Source organism: Pteropus alecto, unplaced genomic scaffold (assembly GCF_000325575.1).
Source record: "Pteropus alecto unplaced genomic scaffold, ASM32557v1 scaffold199, whole genome shotgun sequence".
NCBI lineage: Eukaryota > Metazoa > Chordata > Mammalia > Chiroptera > Pteropodidae > Pteropus > Pteropus alecto.
The window spans coordinates 203741-222834 of record NW_006442489.1 but is presented as its reverse complement, the minus strand read 5'-3'; the positions used below and the strand labels follow the sequence as shown (position 1 = coordinate 222834).

General features: G+C 43.4%; 1 protein-coding gene across 7 annotated transcripts in view; it reads right to left on the bottom strand.

Annotated features, from left to right (window-relative positions):
- Positions 1 to 474: 474 nt before the first annotated feature.
- Positions 475 to 19094, bottom strand: part of NINL (ninein like) — a 147443-nt gene continuing 128823 nt past the window's right edge. For 3 of the 7 annotated variants that reach the window (XM_015596800.2, XM_015596803.2, XM_006921493.3), the window contains 5 exons: positions 15175 to 15279; positions 13919 to 13988; positions 7661 to 7819; positions 4524 to 4637; positions 475 to 1359 (listed from right to left, as the gene is read on the bottom strand). In XM_015596800.2, coding sequence (XP_015452286.1) covers positions 1168 to 1359; positions 4524 to 4637; positions 7661 to 7819; positions 13919 to 13988; positions 15175 to 15279 — 640 coding nt within the window. In that variant the 3' untranslated portion in view covers positions 475 to 1167. The other 4 variants (XM_015596801.2, XR_003043056.1, XR_003043057.1 and 1 more) reach the window with 4 other exon arrangements.

The following is a 19094-nucleotide window of genomic DNA, read 5'->3' as shown; positions in this document are numbered from 1 at the left end:
ATTTTTCTCATACAAGCACATATAGTAAATGTACAGGGGACAGGATGCAGTAGCTGCAGGATAGTGGTTGCCTCCAGGAAGGGGAATGAGATTAGGCGTAGCACTTCTATCTAAAATGCTGTAGTGGAGGATGTGGTTCCATAGTATAGCGGTTAGCATGTCTGCTTTACACACAAAAGGTCCTGGGTTTGTGACCCAGTGGAGCCACGGTCCATGGTCTACAGCCATGCCACCCTGAACAAGCCCAATGTCTGATCTTGGAAGCTAAGCAAGGTCGGGCCTGTTTAGTACTTGGATAGGAGACCTCATAGGAAGACCAGATGCCGTAGGCGTAAATAATAATAATAAATAATTTTAAAAAATAAATGCTGTAGCAGAATGTTTTTAGTCATCTAGTTGATGGGCACAGGAGTGTTTCTTATAAAACTTTTTCTGTGTTTGAAATCATAATTAAAAACAAACGTAGAAGTTAAATCAATTTTAATAGAAAAGTTTATTGCAAATAGTGACTCTTCATATTACAGTAGTTTATTCTGATAAACCAAATGACCATAATTTACTTGTATTTTGAATATAAACCTATGCTTTTTTAAAACATGTAATAGAATTTCCAGTATGATATTTCAGTGAGGAAAAGATTGCATTCACAATAAATACCATCATCCCTGAGTCCATAGACTTATATTAGGACTTCCCGAACAACTGAAAGGGCTTTCCCTCCTTTGTCCTTTACTGCTGGGTGAGTCACAGTGAGTGAAAGCCTTTCTGAAATGTTTTTATAGACCCACCATTGAGAGGACTAAACCCAAAGCAGGAACAGTGGAATGGCAAAACTGTACAGAGCCCTAATTTTGCATTTTAATCTCAGAAGCCAAAGTCAAAAGCACAACATCGAAATTGTTTTATTTTACCAGTTTCTTTTAGTCATTCGTAGCTGAGAGCCCCATAACCTGATTTCACCAGTGAATGAAATTGGGAATTTTACCAGGAAATTACTCAGGACCACTAATTTAAAAAGTAGTCTTTTTCCAACATGTCTATTTCCCCAACATCTGGCTCATATGTCCAGGGGTACATGAACAATGAGCCATAGAAAATTATGGCAACACAGTGGCTTAATTTTAAAAGATGCTCTTTCAAAATGAATTCCAGGGAAACAAGCAGTCTTTACACAGAGAGGGAGGCTGAAGTGATCTTACTGATTAGTTTGTTGAGAGCTCTAACTTTTTCTTCCAAGATCCGGTTTTTTTTCTCAGCTCTTCGTTGCTTCTCTTCAGTGACCTGAAGTGCTTTTATCAGGTGAGCATTTTCCACATAGAGGTCCTTGAGCAGCAAATCAGATTTTGTGTTCTTCTCAAACTAAGGGGAGAAAGCCATACTTTACTGTAAATCTAGTACAGAAATGCTACACACTACTAGCTTGTCCCCCTTTACTCTTTCATCTTTTTTCAAACCATAATTTGGGGTTTTTTACAGATCTGATACAAACATCAAATGTCATGACAATTTTTGTTATCCTGGCGTGAGAAGAGGAAATTGAGAATCTCAGAACAGTGGTAGAGAACATTTAAGTCAACTTTTTGATTTTACCATGAAATGAAGACATAAAAAGTTAAAATCCATAGGCCTCAAAAAGGACTATTCAGGACAATGTAAAACAAGAAATTTGTCAAGAGTGCCAAAAATGCTTAGTTCATCCCAGTGTGCTCTGTAGACCCATCACGTCACCCAGGACACACTGAGGTACTGCATTCACGCTTGCAAACTAGCGTGGTCACCATACACAACAGCCGTAGAGGCTTCAGTGATGAGGACACAAGGCCACTCTAGTCATGAGTCCTGATTCAAGATACAAAGGCACAGAGGTCCTGGCTTTGGGCTTCTTAAGCCAACATTTGATTCAATTAAGTAGTTACTGAGCACCCATCATGTGCCAAGCACTGCTTTAGCAACAACATTGCTTTCATGGAGCACCTATTCTAGTGAATGGAGACAGATCAGAAACAACTGTGCAGTGTCAGATGGTGAGAAGTGTTAAGAGAAAACCTAGCTGGGAACAGACAGCTGAGGAAGGGGTTCCTATTTTGGTTGAAGTAAATGAGAGCTGCTCTGCACAACATTTGAATAGAGGTCTGAATAAAGTACTGAAATAAGTCATGAAGCTGTCAGGACATGAACATTCTAGGCAGAGAGAGAAACAAATGGAAGGACCTAGAGGCTGCCTCATGCTGTGGATGACAATGGCCAGGAGTCCTGTGGCTAGAGGGCATGGTTTTGGGAGGCCAACTGAGAGGCCATGCTGGCTACATAGGGCACTAGATCTTGCAGAACCTTGGAGACCACTATAAAAACTGCCTTTTTTTCTGAAAGACCTGGGAAGACTAGAAGACTCTAGGCAGAGTAGGGCCAGCACCTCAAACACTTTTGTAAAGGACTTCTGCTGCTCCTGTGCTGACAACAGATCAGAGGAGGAAAAGGGATTCCAAGGATGAAGATGGGAGTGGTGGGGTGAGGTGAGGTGGGGTAAGAAGTGGCTGGGTTCTGACTCTACTCTGAAGGTGGGGCTGGTAGACTAGATAGGGACAGTGTGAGTGGGGGTGGGTTGGGGGAGGAGCTTACCACACTCCAAAGTTTTGGACATGAGTCAGTGGCAGGCGTGAACCACCAGGGCACTCTTTGAAGGGATTTCTGTTAAAAGGAGCAGAGAACTGGTAGGACCCAGAGGAAGTGGGGCTTGGGGAGGGTCCAGGTGAGATGGCACAGGCCAGGTGAGAGTGTACATTTGCTTTGGATTGAGCACTTCTGGTCTTCCAAGGAGACCAGCTGTGATCCCAGGGGAGAGGACAGGGAAGAGGTGCTAGAGGTCAGAGGGGAGAGGGGAGTGCAAGCAAGTCAGAGGTTGCAGGCTGTGTATGTGGACAACAGCCAGAAGACTAAATCAGAACTGAGGTTTGACCAGGTGAGAAGAGATAAATTGAGTGTGCAAGGGAGTGACTGTAAGGGGAAGTCATCAAGAGACTGTGACAGTTGGAAGAGAAAGTGAGCATAGGGAGACAGATGGTCAGTGGATGGTAAAGCAAATCCAGGGAAGGTGGGGAAGGAAGGGAACAGACCTAGAAGAGTGACTGACTCAGCCTGGAAACTTTCTACCATGATTCAGGAACAAGAGGCAGCCCAAATGTTTCATCCCATTTGGGCTCTGCTCAGGATTCCTCAGATAAACCATACTCGATTACTATGTAGTAAAATATTTATTACATAGCATGGCCTCTCAGTTGGCCTCCCAAAACCACATTTCGCATAATTTCCTCTTGCACTGCCAACAGGACTCTTCTGGAGTGGCTGGTGTTTGCCTTTTCTCTCTCTCCTTCGCCTCTAGCTTTGCCGCTCCTCTCAGCACCCGGGGTGCTGGCTGCTCCACCAGTCCTTACTGATTTAACTTGCTGGCTGAGTGAGACGAAGTTTTTGTGTTGATCAGGGCAGATATGACCTTTTTTGTCGTTCTTCTTTGCTCCCTATAGCAGCCCTTGATTTCTTTTTTTCCCTGAGTGATTGCTTTAAAAACATAGGTCATCATGCTTACTTCCAATGGCTTCTAATTGCAATTAAATTAAAATCTAAACTACTGACCTTGCAGGAGCCCTGCCTATCTATATCTGTCCATCAGTTCACACCAGCCACAGCAACCTCCTCAGTGGCCTTCAACGTGCCATGCTTGGTCACATCTAAAGACATTTGTCTGCACTGACCCTATTCCTGGAATGCACTTCCTCTTTGGGGTTCCAGCATGTCCCCCAGCACACAGGTGTCCTAGCGATTGGAAGTGCTACTGGCATTTAGCACTACAATGCACAGGACAGCCCCATCCAATGAACATTTTCCCTTCCAAAACGCCAACCTGTTCTTTGTTGGCGGACAGAGTTAGACCATCCCATGGCTGGGTCATTGGTGTCTGTTCCCACACCATCTCTTCAGAGTGGTCCCATGACTATCCCCACCAGCTCCCACCCATCACCATTTTCTTTTCTTCAGAGCACTTTTCAGAACCTGAAGTTATTTATCTTATTGTCTGTCTTTGCCTCCAGAATAAGGTCCTTGAGGGCTCATATCAGGGTTTACCTAGAACAATGCCCTGATATACACAGGTGCATGGTAAATATCTGCTAAATGACTGAATGAACAAATGAATGAATGTCCTTTCTGAGTCATGTGAATACCTCAAAAAATGTCTTAAAACAATTCACAAAAGAAAATAAACACAATGTGCAAACAGGGTAGGGTACATATTTAGTAAAATCAGTTTTCTATTGATTTTGTTAATCTGAAAAAAAACTGCACAGATTCTGAAAATGAAGTTTAAACAGAGCCCCAGATTCAGTGGCTCCAAATGAACATGGGGTTCTCTTGCATTCTGTGACAAGACAGTCTCTTTCTGGATCAATTATTTGAATACCCGTAAAAGGGAAAAAAAAAAAAGTTCTGAAAGAGGATATGCGTGTGCATTGACAGAAGCCCTCACTCACCTGCTCTCCCAGCTCACTGACTTTTTCTTGTAGGAGCATTTCCAGGTTCTTCAAAATCATTTCCATCTCTTCTACCTGCTCTTCTGTGTCTTTAAGCTGTTTTTTATGTTCTTCCTGCCACAAAAGGAGGTTACAGACCAATATTTTATACTTAAAAAAAGGATCCATCTCAGGCTTACTTATTTTAGAATGGAAATTAGCTGAAATGTACAAATCTGAGTAACTATAGATAACCTTTCATCTGTATAGAGTAATAGTTAAAAATGCTGTGTCACTAGCCACAAAACTGTTTTCTCTTTATAGTTTAAGGATAATTGGCAGACTGCTTTGTCTTAAAAAAATTAATCATAATGACTCCAAAGTGAGTTTCCCCAAACATACCAAGTATTTCTAAAGGATTTCTGATTAAATTTCTTTGTCACAATCTATAATAGTTTCTCTTGTCTAGCTTAACATTTGCATAATACTGAAAGGTTATTCGCCAGAATTTATGCTTTACAAACATTAAATTTACCCACCTTTCAAGCTTTGCTCTAATTTTTTCCCTCATGAAAGCACCCCCTGCCCTCTGGCTCCTGATCTCCACATCCCTCCTGCCCTGGACTTAGAAAATCTAAAACAGTGCTGCGATCTCCTATAGCTTCACATGAACTGCTATCCTGCTAGTACCTGTCCCACTCGCTCAGCTCTGTGACCTCCTAGATGTGCCTCCTGGAACCGCCTATGGGTATACCAGTGACAACACTGGCTCCCTGCCACATGGCTCCATGCTCATCCTTACCACGGCATAACCAGAGGTGCCTTAACTACTCTGTAGACACCTTTATTTCCCTTCTCTGGACTTTGATCAGTGTGGTTTGGCAGTGGGGGTTGGGTGGGGGTGGGGAATCATCCTCTAAATCACAAAGAAGCGGAAACCAGCTCAGAACAACAAGATTGCTAAAGTATCTTGTGCCAGTAACAATGGCTGACTCCTTAGCTTCAAAGGGTTCAAACTAGCCAAGGCAATTTCTCAAGATTCTTTTCAGGCTTAAAAATAGAGAGGGGAACCCCTAAATACACAGAGGCACCTCTGAGAAAGTGCGTGCTTACAGTGGGAAAACTGAGAGCCCCCCACAGCCCTGGAGGGTCCTATACCAAGGCTGACCTCTCTACAGCGTTGAGCATCTTACCCTCTCACACCAGGCGACCACGGACAAGTCCAGCTATGGGGCCAGGAGCCATAGAGGGAACCTGCAGCGAGGCTCAGCAGAGGGAGGTGCTCAGGTACCATACTGAAGCCACATGAGTTAGAGACGCCTTCCATACTGTACTTGGGGTGGCCTGTCCCAGTGTACCTCTTTATTCCCCATCAGCCTCCTGGCCCTCCAAGTGTACCCCACATCTGAGTCTGCACTGGGTCCTCCGGACACCTCCCACTATTACATACCTGCTATTCTCTCCTCCTGCTGGAATACCTGGCTCCCCCAGGAAGAAATGGCTACCCCTACTCTGAGTTCCTGTACCTCACACTGTCAGAGCACCCCAAGGTTCCTGTTTGTCCCCAGAAATGAACTTCCTGCCTCCCCATCTTTGTACCTCCTGGGCCTTGCAAGAGCTAGCTAAATGCTGGAGCAGGAGAGAGGAGTCAGCGGTGTGACACCCACAGGCAAGTGTAACTTCAGGGCTTCACCGTGTACAAGTAAATATGTGTGAGACAGGAGCATAGAGCTTGTTACCTATGGGGTCTATTCTGCTGTGTGGCCTCTTGGCTGCCTTGGATCTGACACCATTTCCCTTCCTCAGAGGCCACCCCAACGCTTTCCTCTGGCTCAGTTCTGTAGAGCTGGGGTCCCCAACCCCCGGGCCACAGACTAGTATTGGTCCATGGCCTGTTAGGAACCAGGCTGCATAGCAGGAGGTAAGTGGCGGGTGAACAAGTATCAAGCTTCATCTGTATTTGCAGCTGCTCCCCAGAGCTAGCATCACCACCTCAGCTCCACTTCAGATCATCAGGCATCGGATTCTCATAGGAGCCCTGGTCCCTGGTGCCGAAAAGATTGGGGACCGCTGCTATAGAGGGCATACCCAAAGGCATGCTTACTGGCCTTCCCTTGGAGGTAAACTGAGGGATAGCTCTTCACATGGTCTGCTCAAGGTCAACCCAACCCTGGAGTAGGCCTGACTTCAGCCCTGGGCCTGGTAAGTGCCCCACTAGCTGTGTGACTTCAGGCCGGCCCAAAAATGTCTCTGGGATGGGCCCAGCACCTCAGGCCGTCACATACACCCACTGGGTCTTGACTTTCTTCAAAGGTCTCTCTCAGCTGTGGCTCTGATAGTCTTAGGCTCTGACATTCCTGTTCAGGTGTTCAAGTTTTTGGATTTGGTCACCCTGTTATTAAAAAAATCAATTTCGCAAGGATAAGAAATATCTCAGCAATCTAATACATGTTTGATGCAGAAACTTCAGAAAATTACAGAATACCAAAAATTACAAAATTTAAATCACTCATGATCCCAGCAGCCCAAGGACCACACCTGACATCGTGCTGTCATTCTTCAGCCCTTCCCCTACACACAGCATTTCTACCGATGAGACTGGTACAGTGTCGTATGCTGTGCTTTCCTCCTTATTACATCTTGATCTTTTCCCCATGACATTAAATATTTGAAAACACTATTTTTAATGGCTATACCATAATTTACTGACTCATTCAGTAAACTGTTGATACATGATTCAAGCCGATTCCAATTCTGTTTTGCTATTACAAATACCACAGCAATGAAAATATTTCTAGCTAAGTCTTTACACGATGCTCCGGTAAAATTCTCATAGTAGATCCATGAAGTCAGAGGATACTGACATTTTTGAGGCTCCTGATACATACTTTGCTAAACTCCTCTGGAGAGGTTGTACCAATTTACTCTCCTATCATCAGAATTTAATTCCTTTCTGCTACTTTTTTCTAGATACTAGGAATTTGCAAAAGCTGTTTAAGTCCACATATTTCCCAGGGCTTGCTTGTTAGTTAAGTCTGTCCCTTCATTTACAGGGGCAGTGCCCACCTCTTGGCACTTTAGGGCTGTTTCTGATTTAAGCTGCTACTCTAACATGCCCGCTCCTCTCTGCGCCATTACCCACAGGCCACTACTCTCACCTGCAGCTCTACCCGGCATCCAGCCTCTTCCAGTCTCTGTGTTAATACCTGAATGGTGATGCAGTTCTTCTCATTTCGGGCCTGCTGGGTAGAGACCTCCTCTTCCAGCTGAAGGACTCTGTGGTTAAGTTGGGTCAATTCATCCTTGCATTTCTGACTCTAGATCAAAAAGGGTTGAAACAAAGATGGAAAAGTTGTTTTTTAAAACCAGCAGCTCAATTCAGATCATTTCAGTGGTTCTCGACCACAGAGATTATTTCCGTTTTTCTCTAGGGGACATTTACAATGTTTTGAGACATTTTTGGTTACCATAGCTGGGACAGGGGACTGCTACTGGCAGCTAGTGGGTTAGGTGCTCAGCATCCTCCAGTGCAGAGAATGATCCAACATAAATAGCAATAATGCAAGCATGTGAAACCCTGTTCTATTCCTAGAAGAAATGAGACACATCTGGACCACCAGAAGGTGGTTATATACCACGAACCGCCAAACCACACTTACGAAGATCTTTCATGTTTTTCTCACTTTTTCCATGGTTATTTCTAACATTATTATAAGCAATTTGAAGGAAAAAACCCTAATTAAACTTAAATTCATAAACCCTAAATTAATCTCTTCAAAATCTCCTCTGATCTTTGTCACTAAATACATAAATGTAGCTTTCAGCAGGGTGTAAGTGCTGATTAAATTGCATATTTTGCTTTTTCTCATTAACTACTGCCCAGCAGATGGTGGATGCTAAACAAATGCTCCCTGGGTGGATAAACAAATGCACTGTGAGTTGAGACAGCAACTAGGAAGTAAGCCCTACCGTCTTTCACCATGGAAATTCCAGTTATTTTCAACTATCTGTCACGCATATCTTCAGATAAGCCGTATTTTTGCTTATTTGCTTTTCCTGTAAGTTCTCAAGGCGAGGTGTGAGCAGCTCAGGTGTTTTCAGTGGCATCCTCTGAGCCAGCTTCAGCACACTTGGCAACGCACACAACACACCCTTTCCCCAGGACTGTGCTAATAACAACTTCTATGTTTTTGAGGGTTTGATAAGCACATAATGGGACCTAGTTGTTTCAGCTTAGATTATTCAAGCTCAGTGAGCCTACATATTTTTCTTGCAATGACTTCTCATTTCTTTCTCTGTAAATTGATCATTTTGTCCTTTCCTTAGAACCTCAGAACTGAGGGTAGAGGTATTTTCACCACAACATAAGTTCATGGCAGTTAACATCTGGTATGAAGCTCTATTGTGTTTATAACATTTATTGTGAAAATTAAAATTGTTCTTCAGTAATCAAAATACATTCACCTTTGTCCTCTGGGACAGCCTTGATTACATAAATAGCCAGAAATAAAATGTTTCTTCAACTCCTGGTTTATACACACTAGTAGATTTTCTTCTATTCATCTTTATTATTTAAAGTCTTTGTTTGGAAATAATTTCAAACTTACAGAACAGATGCAAGTCTAGTACAGAGTACATCTATGTACCCTTTACCCAGGCTCACTGGCTGACAGCATTGTCCTCATGTTTTGTGGTCGGCGTTCTCTACGCACACGCATGCAAAGTGGTTCTCAGAGCCACAGCCCTACAGTACATTTCCTATGAAGGGGAGTGGCTGCCATGCCACTGGTCCAGGATCAGGTAGAGCCTTCATCTGTCAGGTCATTTTAGCTTCCCTGAATGTGGAATGTTTCCACAGCCTTTATCTCGTATGACACTGACATTTTTGACCAACACAGTCCCTCCCGTTCTCCCTTAACAGTTCCTCATTTGAGGTCAGTCTGATGCTCCCTGTGATTAGACCCAGGCAGTGCTCAGGTGCCACTGTGTCCTCTTCAGGGCACATTGGGAGGTGTGTTTATGTTGGTCACTACTTTAATTCTAACTTGCATTAATCTGGATTTTACTGTAGAAGGCAAAATGAGATATCAGCAGCTGTCTCCTGAGCACATGGATATTTGTGCTAAACGTTTATTCTGAATGTGATCAAGCCTTCAGGCCTAATTTCCAGTTTATAAAGAAAAACAAGCTCAGAGCATCAGACTGAATGACACTATCAGGAAACAGCTGGACAGATCCACAAGGCAGATGACCTACAAGACAACTGCCAGGTCTCTTTAAAAAGTCAGCATTATGGGGGAGAAACAGGTGTTCTAGATGAAAAAGACTATAAAGACATATCACAGCCAACCGTATTTTCCAAAGATGTCCTCAACAACCTCTCCCATCCCACATCCCCTCTGCAATGTGATCTAGATATTCGCCCACCAAAATGAGCCCGTGTCCCTCCCTGTGGCTCTGTGGGGTCTTAGTGGGAGTGATATGGAGTGACTTCGGAGGTGGGGTCAGAAGCCTTGCACCTTGCACCTGGTGCCCCTAGAACACTCACTATTTGATAACACCTCACAAAAATCGTTTCAGTAGCCTAGCCACATGGAGAAATGATTCCAGCCTCAGCTATCTCGGTCACCCCAGCTATCCAGGCTTCCCAAACAAGGCTCTGATGTCACGGAGCAGTGATGGGCTGTCTGTTCTGTGCCCTGTCTGAATCACTGACCCAGAGGCTCTGAGAGCACAGTAAAGAACCTGTTTTATGCCAGTGAATCTGGAATAGCATTGATAGTTCAATGTAGTAAGTCAACCTTAACTGGATACCAGTTCCAAAAAATCTACTATATAAGACATTTCTGAATAATCGGAGAAATGTGGATATGGTCTGAATATTGGATAGATAATATTAAGTAACTATGATTAAGTTTGTTAGGTGTGACAGCAGTACTGTGGTTAGGTGGAAGACACACTCATTTTTAGGAGACACCCACTAAAATAGTATTATTATATCTCTAACTTACTTTCAAATGGTTCAGAAAACACAAACACATGCACAGAAATACAAAGACAGATATAAACAACTAAAGCACATATGACAGCTAACAACTGTTGAATTAAGTTGTGATATACGGCTGATCAGTGTACATCATTTCAACTTTTCTGTGTGTTTACAGTTTTTCATAATAAGAATCTGAGGGAAATAAAGCAAATGGATACCTATGATTCATTTACAGATATGTCTTAGACATAAGCTGGAACAGGGAAGGGATCAAGCTGCTCTCTGGGGCCAAGAAATCCCCAGATGGGTCATTTACAGAACAGCTGGTCCTCAGGCAGAAGCAGAGTCTGAAGTTTTCGTCTTAAATCAATCCATGAATTATCCTCCTGATCAAGAAGTCCCAAGCAAGACTACCACATACTCACCATTTGGAAAGAAACACCCAAATCTGGGAGCCAAGACAAGTTACCTGCCCATGAGTGATCTGAGGCCATCTCCACAACAGAAACTTCTCATGAGCCAGGCATGGGAAGAGGCAGGCTAGGAGAGAAGAGCTATGGAGACTTGTCTCAGGGATGGAGCAGGGGTTTAAGAAGATGAAGGCGACAAAAGCATTCCTAGAACTAATAAGTAAACTCAGCAAGGTTACAGGAAGCAGATCAACACACAAAAATCCACTGTACTTGTATGTCCTAACAGTGAGCATGTGGAAACCCAAATTAAAAACATAATAGTATTTCTGGTTTCTGGTCTGGCATGTAAAGAGCTTGGAATTCATCATTCCCATTCTCTCAATAAGAAAAAAAGCTAACTAAACTGAAAATCAATAATTCTTCTTAGATTCATCAGAGAATTGAGGTCACCGGAAAAACCAATGCCCTGAAAACTGAAGTCAGGCAAAGAGAATCACAGTTTACCAATAGCAGATGGCTGCAGCTGAAACACAACAGGAAACCGGAACTGTAAGGACGAATGCTGGAGACTGTGACTGGACTGGTTTGAGAGTTAAAAAGTCGTAGGACACCAGTCTTCGGGGAGCCCCCAACTTTCCTGAGCCTCATCAGGAAAATGCCCTCATGCTTCTAACAAGGAGACAATAAAGTGACTGCTATGGAGCACATTCCTCCCCCTCCTCCAAATTCATACATTGAAGACCTAACCCCCATGTGATTGTATTTGGAGGTAATTAAGGTTAAATGAGCTCAAAGGGTGGGGTCCTAATCTGATAGGATTGTGACCTTATAAGAAGAAAAAGAAGAGCAGTCTCTCTCCCTCTGTGTGTCCACACCAAGGAAAGGCCATGTGAGGACACAGTGAGACGGCAGCTGTCTGCAAATCAGGGAGGGAATTCTCACCAGAAACCAAATCAGCCAGCACCCTGACCTTGGACTTCTAGCCTCCAGAACTCTGAGACAATAAATCTCTGTTGTTTAAGCCACCCAGTCTGTAGTATTTTGTATGGCAACCTGAGCAGACTAATACAGTGCCCATTTTGAAGTACATGCACAGCACTCTGTTATCCTGTCCTCAAACGAAACTACTTTACCAGAATGGAATCAATGTGAGAAGGGGATACCTAGCTTCAGCCTCTCCAGATTTTCTGTCTCAGTACACACCTATCAGAGTAGCCAAAATAAAATAGTGACAACACTAAATGGTGGCAAGGATATGGAGAAACTGGATCAAGAATACGTTGCTGAAAAAAAAAAAAAAAATACATTGCTAGTGGAAATGTAAACTGTTATAGCCATTCTGGATAGCAGTTTGTCAGTTTCTTATAAAATATAACATGTAACTACCATGCAGCTCAGTAACTATACTCTTGGGCATTTATCCCAGTGAAATAAATGAAAACTTAAGTGCATACAAAAACCTGCATAGGAATGTTCATAGCAACTTTATTTGCGATTGCCCTCAACTGAAATCAGCCCAGCTATCTTTTTTTTAAGTGCCAAAACACACTGTGGAACATCAATACCTTGGAATACTATTCAGCAATGAAAAGAAGCTAGCTACTGATACATGCCACTTGGATGAATCTATAGGGGGTATGATAAATGAGAAAAGTCAGTCCCAAAGGTTACATTCTGTATGATTCCTTTTATATAACATTTTTAAATCAAACAATTTTAGAAGCAAAGGACAAGGGTTAGAGCCTAAGGTAGGTGGGCAGGAAGGAGGTGAATGTGATTATAAAATAACATGAGGATCCTTGTGGAGTTAGAATTGTTCAGTATCTGGATACATGAACCTACACAGGATAAAACTGTGTAGAATTTAACACACACACACACACACACACACACACACACACACACACACACGAGTACACAAGTAAAACCGCTGAAATCTGCATAACATCCATGGATTGTATCAATGTCAATAGCTTGGTTATGATATTTGTAATAGGCTGATTTGTGTCCCACCTCCCAATTCCTATGATGCCTAGATCTCAGTTACCTCAGAATGTGACTATATTTAGAAATAGGGTCTTTAAAGAGGTGACTAAGGTAACATGGGGTTATGTGAGTAGGCCCTAATCCAATATGATGGTGTCCTAACGAGAAGAGATTAGGACACAGATACGAACCAGGGAAGACCATATGAAGACACAGGGAGAAGACAGCCGTCTAGAAGCAATCAGTAACTGAGGGTAACATGTTAATAACCCATTGAATAAAACGAGCCTATGATAGTAATATAATGAAATAAATGAATAAATAAATGGAGAAAAGAAAAAGCTCTTCCTTATACTGGAATACTAATTAATAAATATCAAAGGAATGGTAGGATTAGTTACCAACTGGCCACTATCATGGTAATAATTGACTCTACCAAGAAACAAAGTATGCTAAACTAAGTGGGTGAGAGTTTGATGAAAAACAGAATATTTACATAATATCAAAGTATCTACCCATAAAATACTCATTAATTACAAAGGGAAAAGTAACATTACTGTGGAATAGCCTCGCCAACACTACCTAATCAGGAATCACTAGGAATGGGACAAGTCACTGTAAACCTCACAGGATGAAATGAGAACATAGTATTATTTTTGGAACATTTCTGCCAAAGATATATAAGCTAAACCTAATCACAAGGAAACATCAAACAAACTAAACTGAGGAACTTTTTAAAAAATAATCACTTGTTATCTCTGAAAGTACCAAGGTCCTAAAAACCAAAGACAGACTGACTGAAGGAGACTAAATGCTATGCATGATTCTGAATGAGTGGGACAGCTGGCAAAGGGTAGGAGACTTAAGGCTTCCGCATCCATATTCATTTCCTGATTTTGAGGGGGGAGGGGTTTGACAAGTCAGCAACTCACTCCCAAATCTTTCAGAAAAAAGTTCTCTACTTCTTTTTTTAAGTTTGAAATTATTTCAAAATCATGAGGGAAAAAAAGGAGGTATCAATACTTGACCTGTTTGTTGAGCTCTTCCACTTCAGAGCAGGCCTTTTCTTTGTCTCTCTTTAAAACCTCAATTTCCTTTCTGTTGAAGAAACAAAATTAACAATATCGCTGAGCAGACAGTTTCGTTTTTCCTGGTCATGGCGCATTGTTACCTCAGTAGCTTGGATATGTAGCTATATAACACTCTTACATCTGCTCCTGGTACCCTACAGCCACAGCTCTGTTACTGTTCTATGCTGCTGCTGCTAATCCAATCCAAATCCCAATCCTCAGAACCAGAGGACACTGCCAATAATATAGAACAAACACGCTCCGTGACTTTACTCAATTGTACACATTAATTAGCACAACATGTGACTTCACTCTCAGCAGCATAAATAAAGACCAAAACAGCCTTACATCTGCTGAAGCCTATTGCTAAGGGGTGCTGGCAGCAAAATTTAAGGAAAAAATGGTTTCTAGAGTGAAAAAACTTAGATTTCGGAATTGCTATAATGTAATAGCAATCACTTATTGACTACAAGTTAGATTTCATATTTTAATCATCATGGCAATTTTATCAAAATAGCATTTTAAGAGTTGAGCTCATCTTCAATTTCAGAGGTGGAAAAAAAAAAAGTCAGCCAACTATCCTTGGATAAGATAAGGCTGCGGTAGTGAGAGCAGAAATCCACTGACAGATTTTGTGTCCAGCCCCCCCCCCAACAGTCTCTCCTGCCTCAGTGCTCAGTTCTCTGCACCCCGTCCCCATCCTCACCCCTCACCCCTGACTCTGACTCACTAAAACTGATACACCAGAAATGAACATTGAGAAAAGCACAGCTGAAACTACTATCAGGACATGAACGAACAGATTCTATTTGCCTAGAAAGGCCTCAGGACCATCTCTTACTCCTACACAAATGCTTGAAGCTTTCCCCATCCCTTAGCATGGTGTGGAATATTTCTATAGGGGTGAGAACTGCATGTACATCGACTTCAGAGATAAGTAGGCCTGTGCTGCAGCATGCACGCATTCTCTATTGCATACTTCTGAGACCAAGCACTCAGAAATGAAGATGGCTGCCAACATTTGGACGGGAATATGCCTGTCCAGGCTAGTCAGAGGTCAGTACAGCTCGCCCACTTATGGTTTTCCATTTATGGTTTGATCTGTGAACAAGTATCACTTTCTATAGCAATACCATCTAAGCTCATTCTACAAAGAACAAAACATTTCATAGGCTGGAAGTTCCAAGTGGAACCACTGAGACAAGGGCCCTTACCTCTGTGCATCATTTGTCCTTTCTGTAGATTCAAGTTCTTGCTGAATCCTTCCCAGCTCATTTTTCAACAACATGTTTTCTTCAGAAAGCCTATCCAACTCAATTCTGCATGAAAATTGAAAAAAGAAAGAGTGGGAACTCCAGGCACTGGCCACCACATACAGTCCACCTGAGTCTGATCTTGTAGTTGGAAGGCATGGCGATCCTGACGTCTATACTTCACCTTTCTTAGATGGCACATTTTTCCTTTTCCTCTAACCAGTGTTAACATGCTATGGTTTGCACCTCCCTAGAAATAAGCTACAGAAAAGAAAGCTTTCTTAGCTTCTAAAATGGTTACGCAATTAACAACTCACTAAGGTATTCAGCACCTTGGTTCCATTTACTTTGTGTTTATAGCAAAACTGTTCCTGCATCTTATATCCTAACTGCAATGTGTGTCTGTGGTTGGTACTGATGCACAATATTGGGTTTGAGTCCTCAGGTTACTGCAAAAGATATTCATCTTCCACTAATGAACTCCAGCATGGAGCTAACAGTACAAGGAATCAGAAGACTCAAACACGCGGCACATTTTCATATTTAAGGAGAGCCCTCTACCCCCCATCCTATACTCTGAGGTCACAGTACTGGGAGGAGAAACCTAGGAAGATGGCCACAACGATTTATGGAGAGAAATCTGATATCAGGTGGATTCTTCAAGAGAAAAAATTAAGTATGAACAGCTACTACATGAACCAAGTCTGCCTGGAGCTACTTTTGTCTTCTGAGGACCCTTAGAGTCTCTGCTTCAGCAACATCATTGATGTATGGCATATGAGCAATTTACCAATAAATATCACAGATGACTCAGCTAAAACCTATCTATACTTGCTGCTTAGAGTATTCTTTTTTTTTTTAGAGTATTCTTAATACATATTGGTCTGACTGACATTTATTCCCCCTAATAGGTCTCTATCTGGCATTCCCTCATATTTTTTTCAATTTAAAAATACTCAGTCACATGATCTCATGTTTATTTTATGTATTATCCTTATAATATCAAGTATAAGCACCTCTTTCATAAGCATAAGTATAACTTTATCTCATGAGGAACTCAAGAGAAAAATAAAGAAATAGAAGTCATTGAAATTTTAAAAGCAGCAAAGGGTTTCAAGTAGGGGCGTAAAACAAATGAGGTCTGTGTTTTGAAACTGTCACTCTGGCTCCAGGATGGAAAACAAATTAATTCAAGGCAGGTGTGTGTGGTGGGCAGGGTGGGTAGGTGAGGGCAGGGGTCTCAAATGATTACGAAAAAAAGTTAAAAGGGTTTGTGTGTAGAGCAAGAGTGAGCAGAGGTGACCGTAGATAGGCCATATGGCTGTTCAGGCCATCCCTGCTGACAGAAATTCTTTTGCAACCCAAATGTGGTCATGTCACTCTCTGGACTTTGCTTTCTCTTATGATAAAGGTCAATATCCTCACCATGGCCTTCAAGATCCTGGAATTCTGACCTTCACCTAGCCTGGGTTCCTATGGCTGCTGCAGTTTGGGGAGATGGTCCCATTTGTTTATTTAGAAGTGGCTATAAGACCAAGAACACTGGAGTTGTGGCCAAGGGCCCACTGACTGGTGCTAGGGACAGAAGACCTGCCTTCACAGAACAGGGGCTGGGGCTGGGGGCCCAGCCTGGGGGTGAGGGATGCTGGTGGACTCAGGGGCGTCTGCTCCTTCAGGCTGCAGGTTTTGTGTGAACTGGATTCTCATTTCTATACATTCCTGTAGGCTTTCACCACACATGCATGTGACCCTAAAAAAAGTACATGGTTTGAGTAGCATGGCCTTTGTTTCCTCATCCTCAAAATGAGATAGCACATTGATTCCTAACACTGGGACATGCAAAAACCATGGTGCTTCCCTCTGGGGATGAAAGTTCCAAACATCTGTTTTGCTCCCAGCTGTAATCCCTAGCTGTGCTAGCACATAGAAGGTGCCCAATAAACACTATCAAATAAGTGAAGACCCTGCTGAAACTTGAACTGTGACTGTAGTTGTGGGGCAAACAGCCTGGGGAGTGCAGCATGTCAGGACAAGGGCAGCCTTCCAGGACTCAAGTCAGTGAGTGACAGACCACTCGGGACGGGGGTGGAGAATCTGAACAGCACAAGTCTGGACATATATATCTGTCCATGGGGAAGTATCTGAAAGGAACAGCAGAGTGTGATTCTAGGCACTGGCTGCTTCCATGCATGAGTGCAGCTGTGGACTCACACATGGAGCACATCCCCAAAATGCTCATGCTGGGCCTGAAACCAGACCAGGCTCCATTTGTGGAGGGCTTGCTATGGAACAGCCATGATTATTGGTGCATGTTCATACATTCATCTTGTGCTCCACGCCCCTTTTGAGGCACAGCACCATCTCCACTTCGTGGACGATGAGATTTAGAAGTCAGGCCACCATAAACAAGGATCCATGTCATTCAGGGACACCTGCATACGACACAGGAGCATGAAGCAATGCCCAGATGGCAATCAACAGCCCTTTCGTGGGTGACCTCCTGGAGGAGCAAGGAAGCTTGAGGACATGCCCTGGGGCTTCTAGCTATGCTCTTTTCTTTCTTAAGCTGGGTAGTGCATTGACATTTAGTCCTTTTGCTTTATCATAAATCCTACATGATTTTCTATTTTTTTTCAGTGAAGTAACTTGTGCATGGTGCAGGAACCGGTGCCTGAGCTGAAATGTAGGTCTCACTACATGCCTGTGATCACACTCCAGGACAGACTCAGGTCTGCTGTAAACCAGCATCACCTGCTTGGACAAGTGACACAATATCTCATGGAGCTTCCAACTCCATATGAGGCAGGCACTTCACGGGTGTGCTGTATGGGAGTTAATGAAACCAATGACACTGCACTCAGAGCACTGACCATGTCACACGGCCATGCCTGGTATGCAAGTGACCATAACATCTTCCAAGGTAGCCCTATCTCCCGAAGAGCCAGGATAGGAGCACCTGAAGCCATGCTCTGCAGCATCTGGAAAAGCCCTTCTAGAATTCCAGGCTTCTGAAACAGAGCAAGTGCCAGCCTGGCGGCACGTCTAGGCACTCTCTGCACCTTGCCAACAGATCAACATCTCTAGGCTACCTCCTTGCCTTGAGGCTGCCCCTGAAGGCATTAGCTGTAGCAGCATCTAGAGCCCACTGGGGCACTCATGCCCAGCCTTCAGCCCCCTAGGTGGTATCAGGCAGCCTCGAACACAGTAGCAGAGGGGCCCTTTTCTTGAATGGAGAGCCTCCTCTGTTGCTGTTCCAACAGCACAGGGACTTGCAGTTCAAGGACAGTGACTGGCATATGCACTGATGGGTCCTGCTCAGCGTTAGCAGGAAGAGGACTCAGATGTCCGAGGATGGAAGCGGGGCTCCAAGCAGTCTGTTTTTGTCCTGTAAGACCAACAAGAGCTTCCTAAGGACAATGGCAGGGGACACTAGAGCCAACTGAGCTGCCCAGAAAGGCCATCTCTGCTCCCTCTGTCCACTCCCTGGACACTTGGTGACCCGTGGGATGCCTGAGGTTGGGGTTTGGTTACGAACCCTTAACAGGCACGAGGGTTACATAACCAACCCTGTTAGCAGCTGCGAGCTGGTTGGCTAGAAAAGTACATGCGTAGAGTCAGTAGTAAGAGAAGTTAGAGAGTGTAGCCTGGCATTCTAAGAATGGGGAGACACCAAACATGTTGTTCTCCCTTGAATTTGCTTCTTTCTCAAGAGCCCAAACATTTTCCAGCTGCAGAAGTCTGGTTTTCACATCATTCTTCTTTTTCCCTACGGGAGTTTTAGCCTCTGCCTCCTCCAGGGTCTTAAGCTGTTTCTGCAACGCTGCCTGGGGGCCAGTGAGCCTGTGGTGAGAGCTCAGGGTGCCCCTTCTAGCCTCATTCCT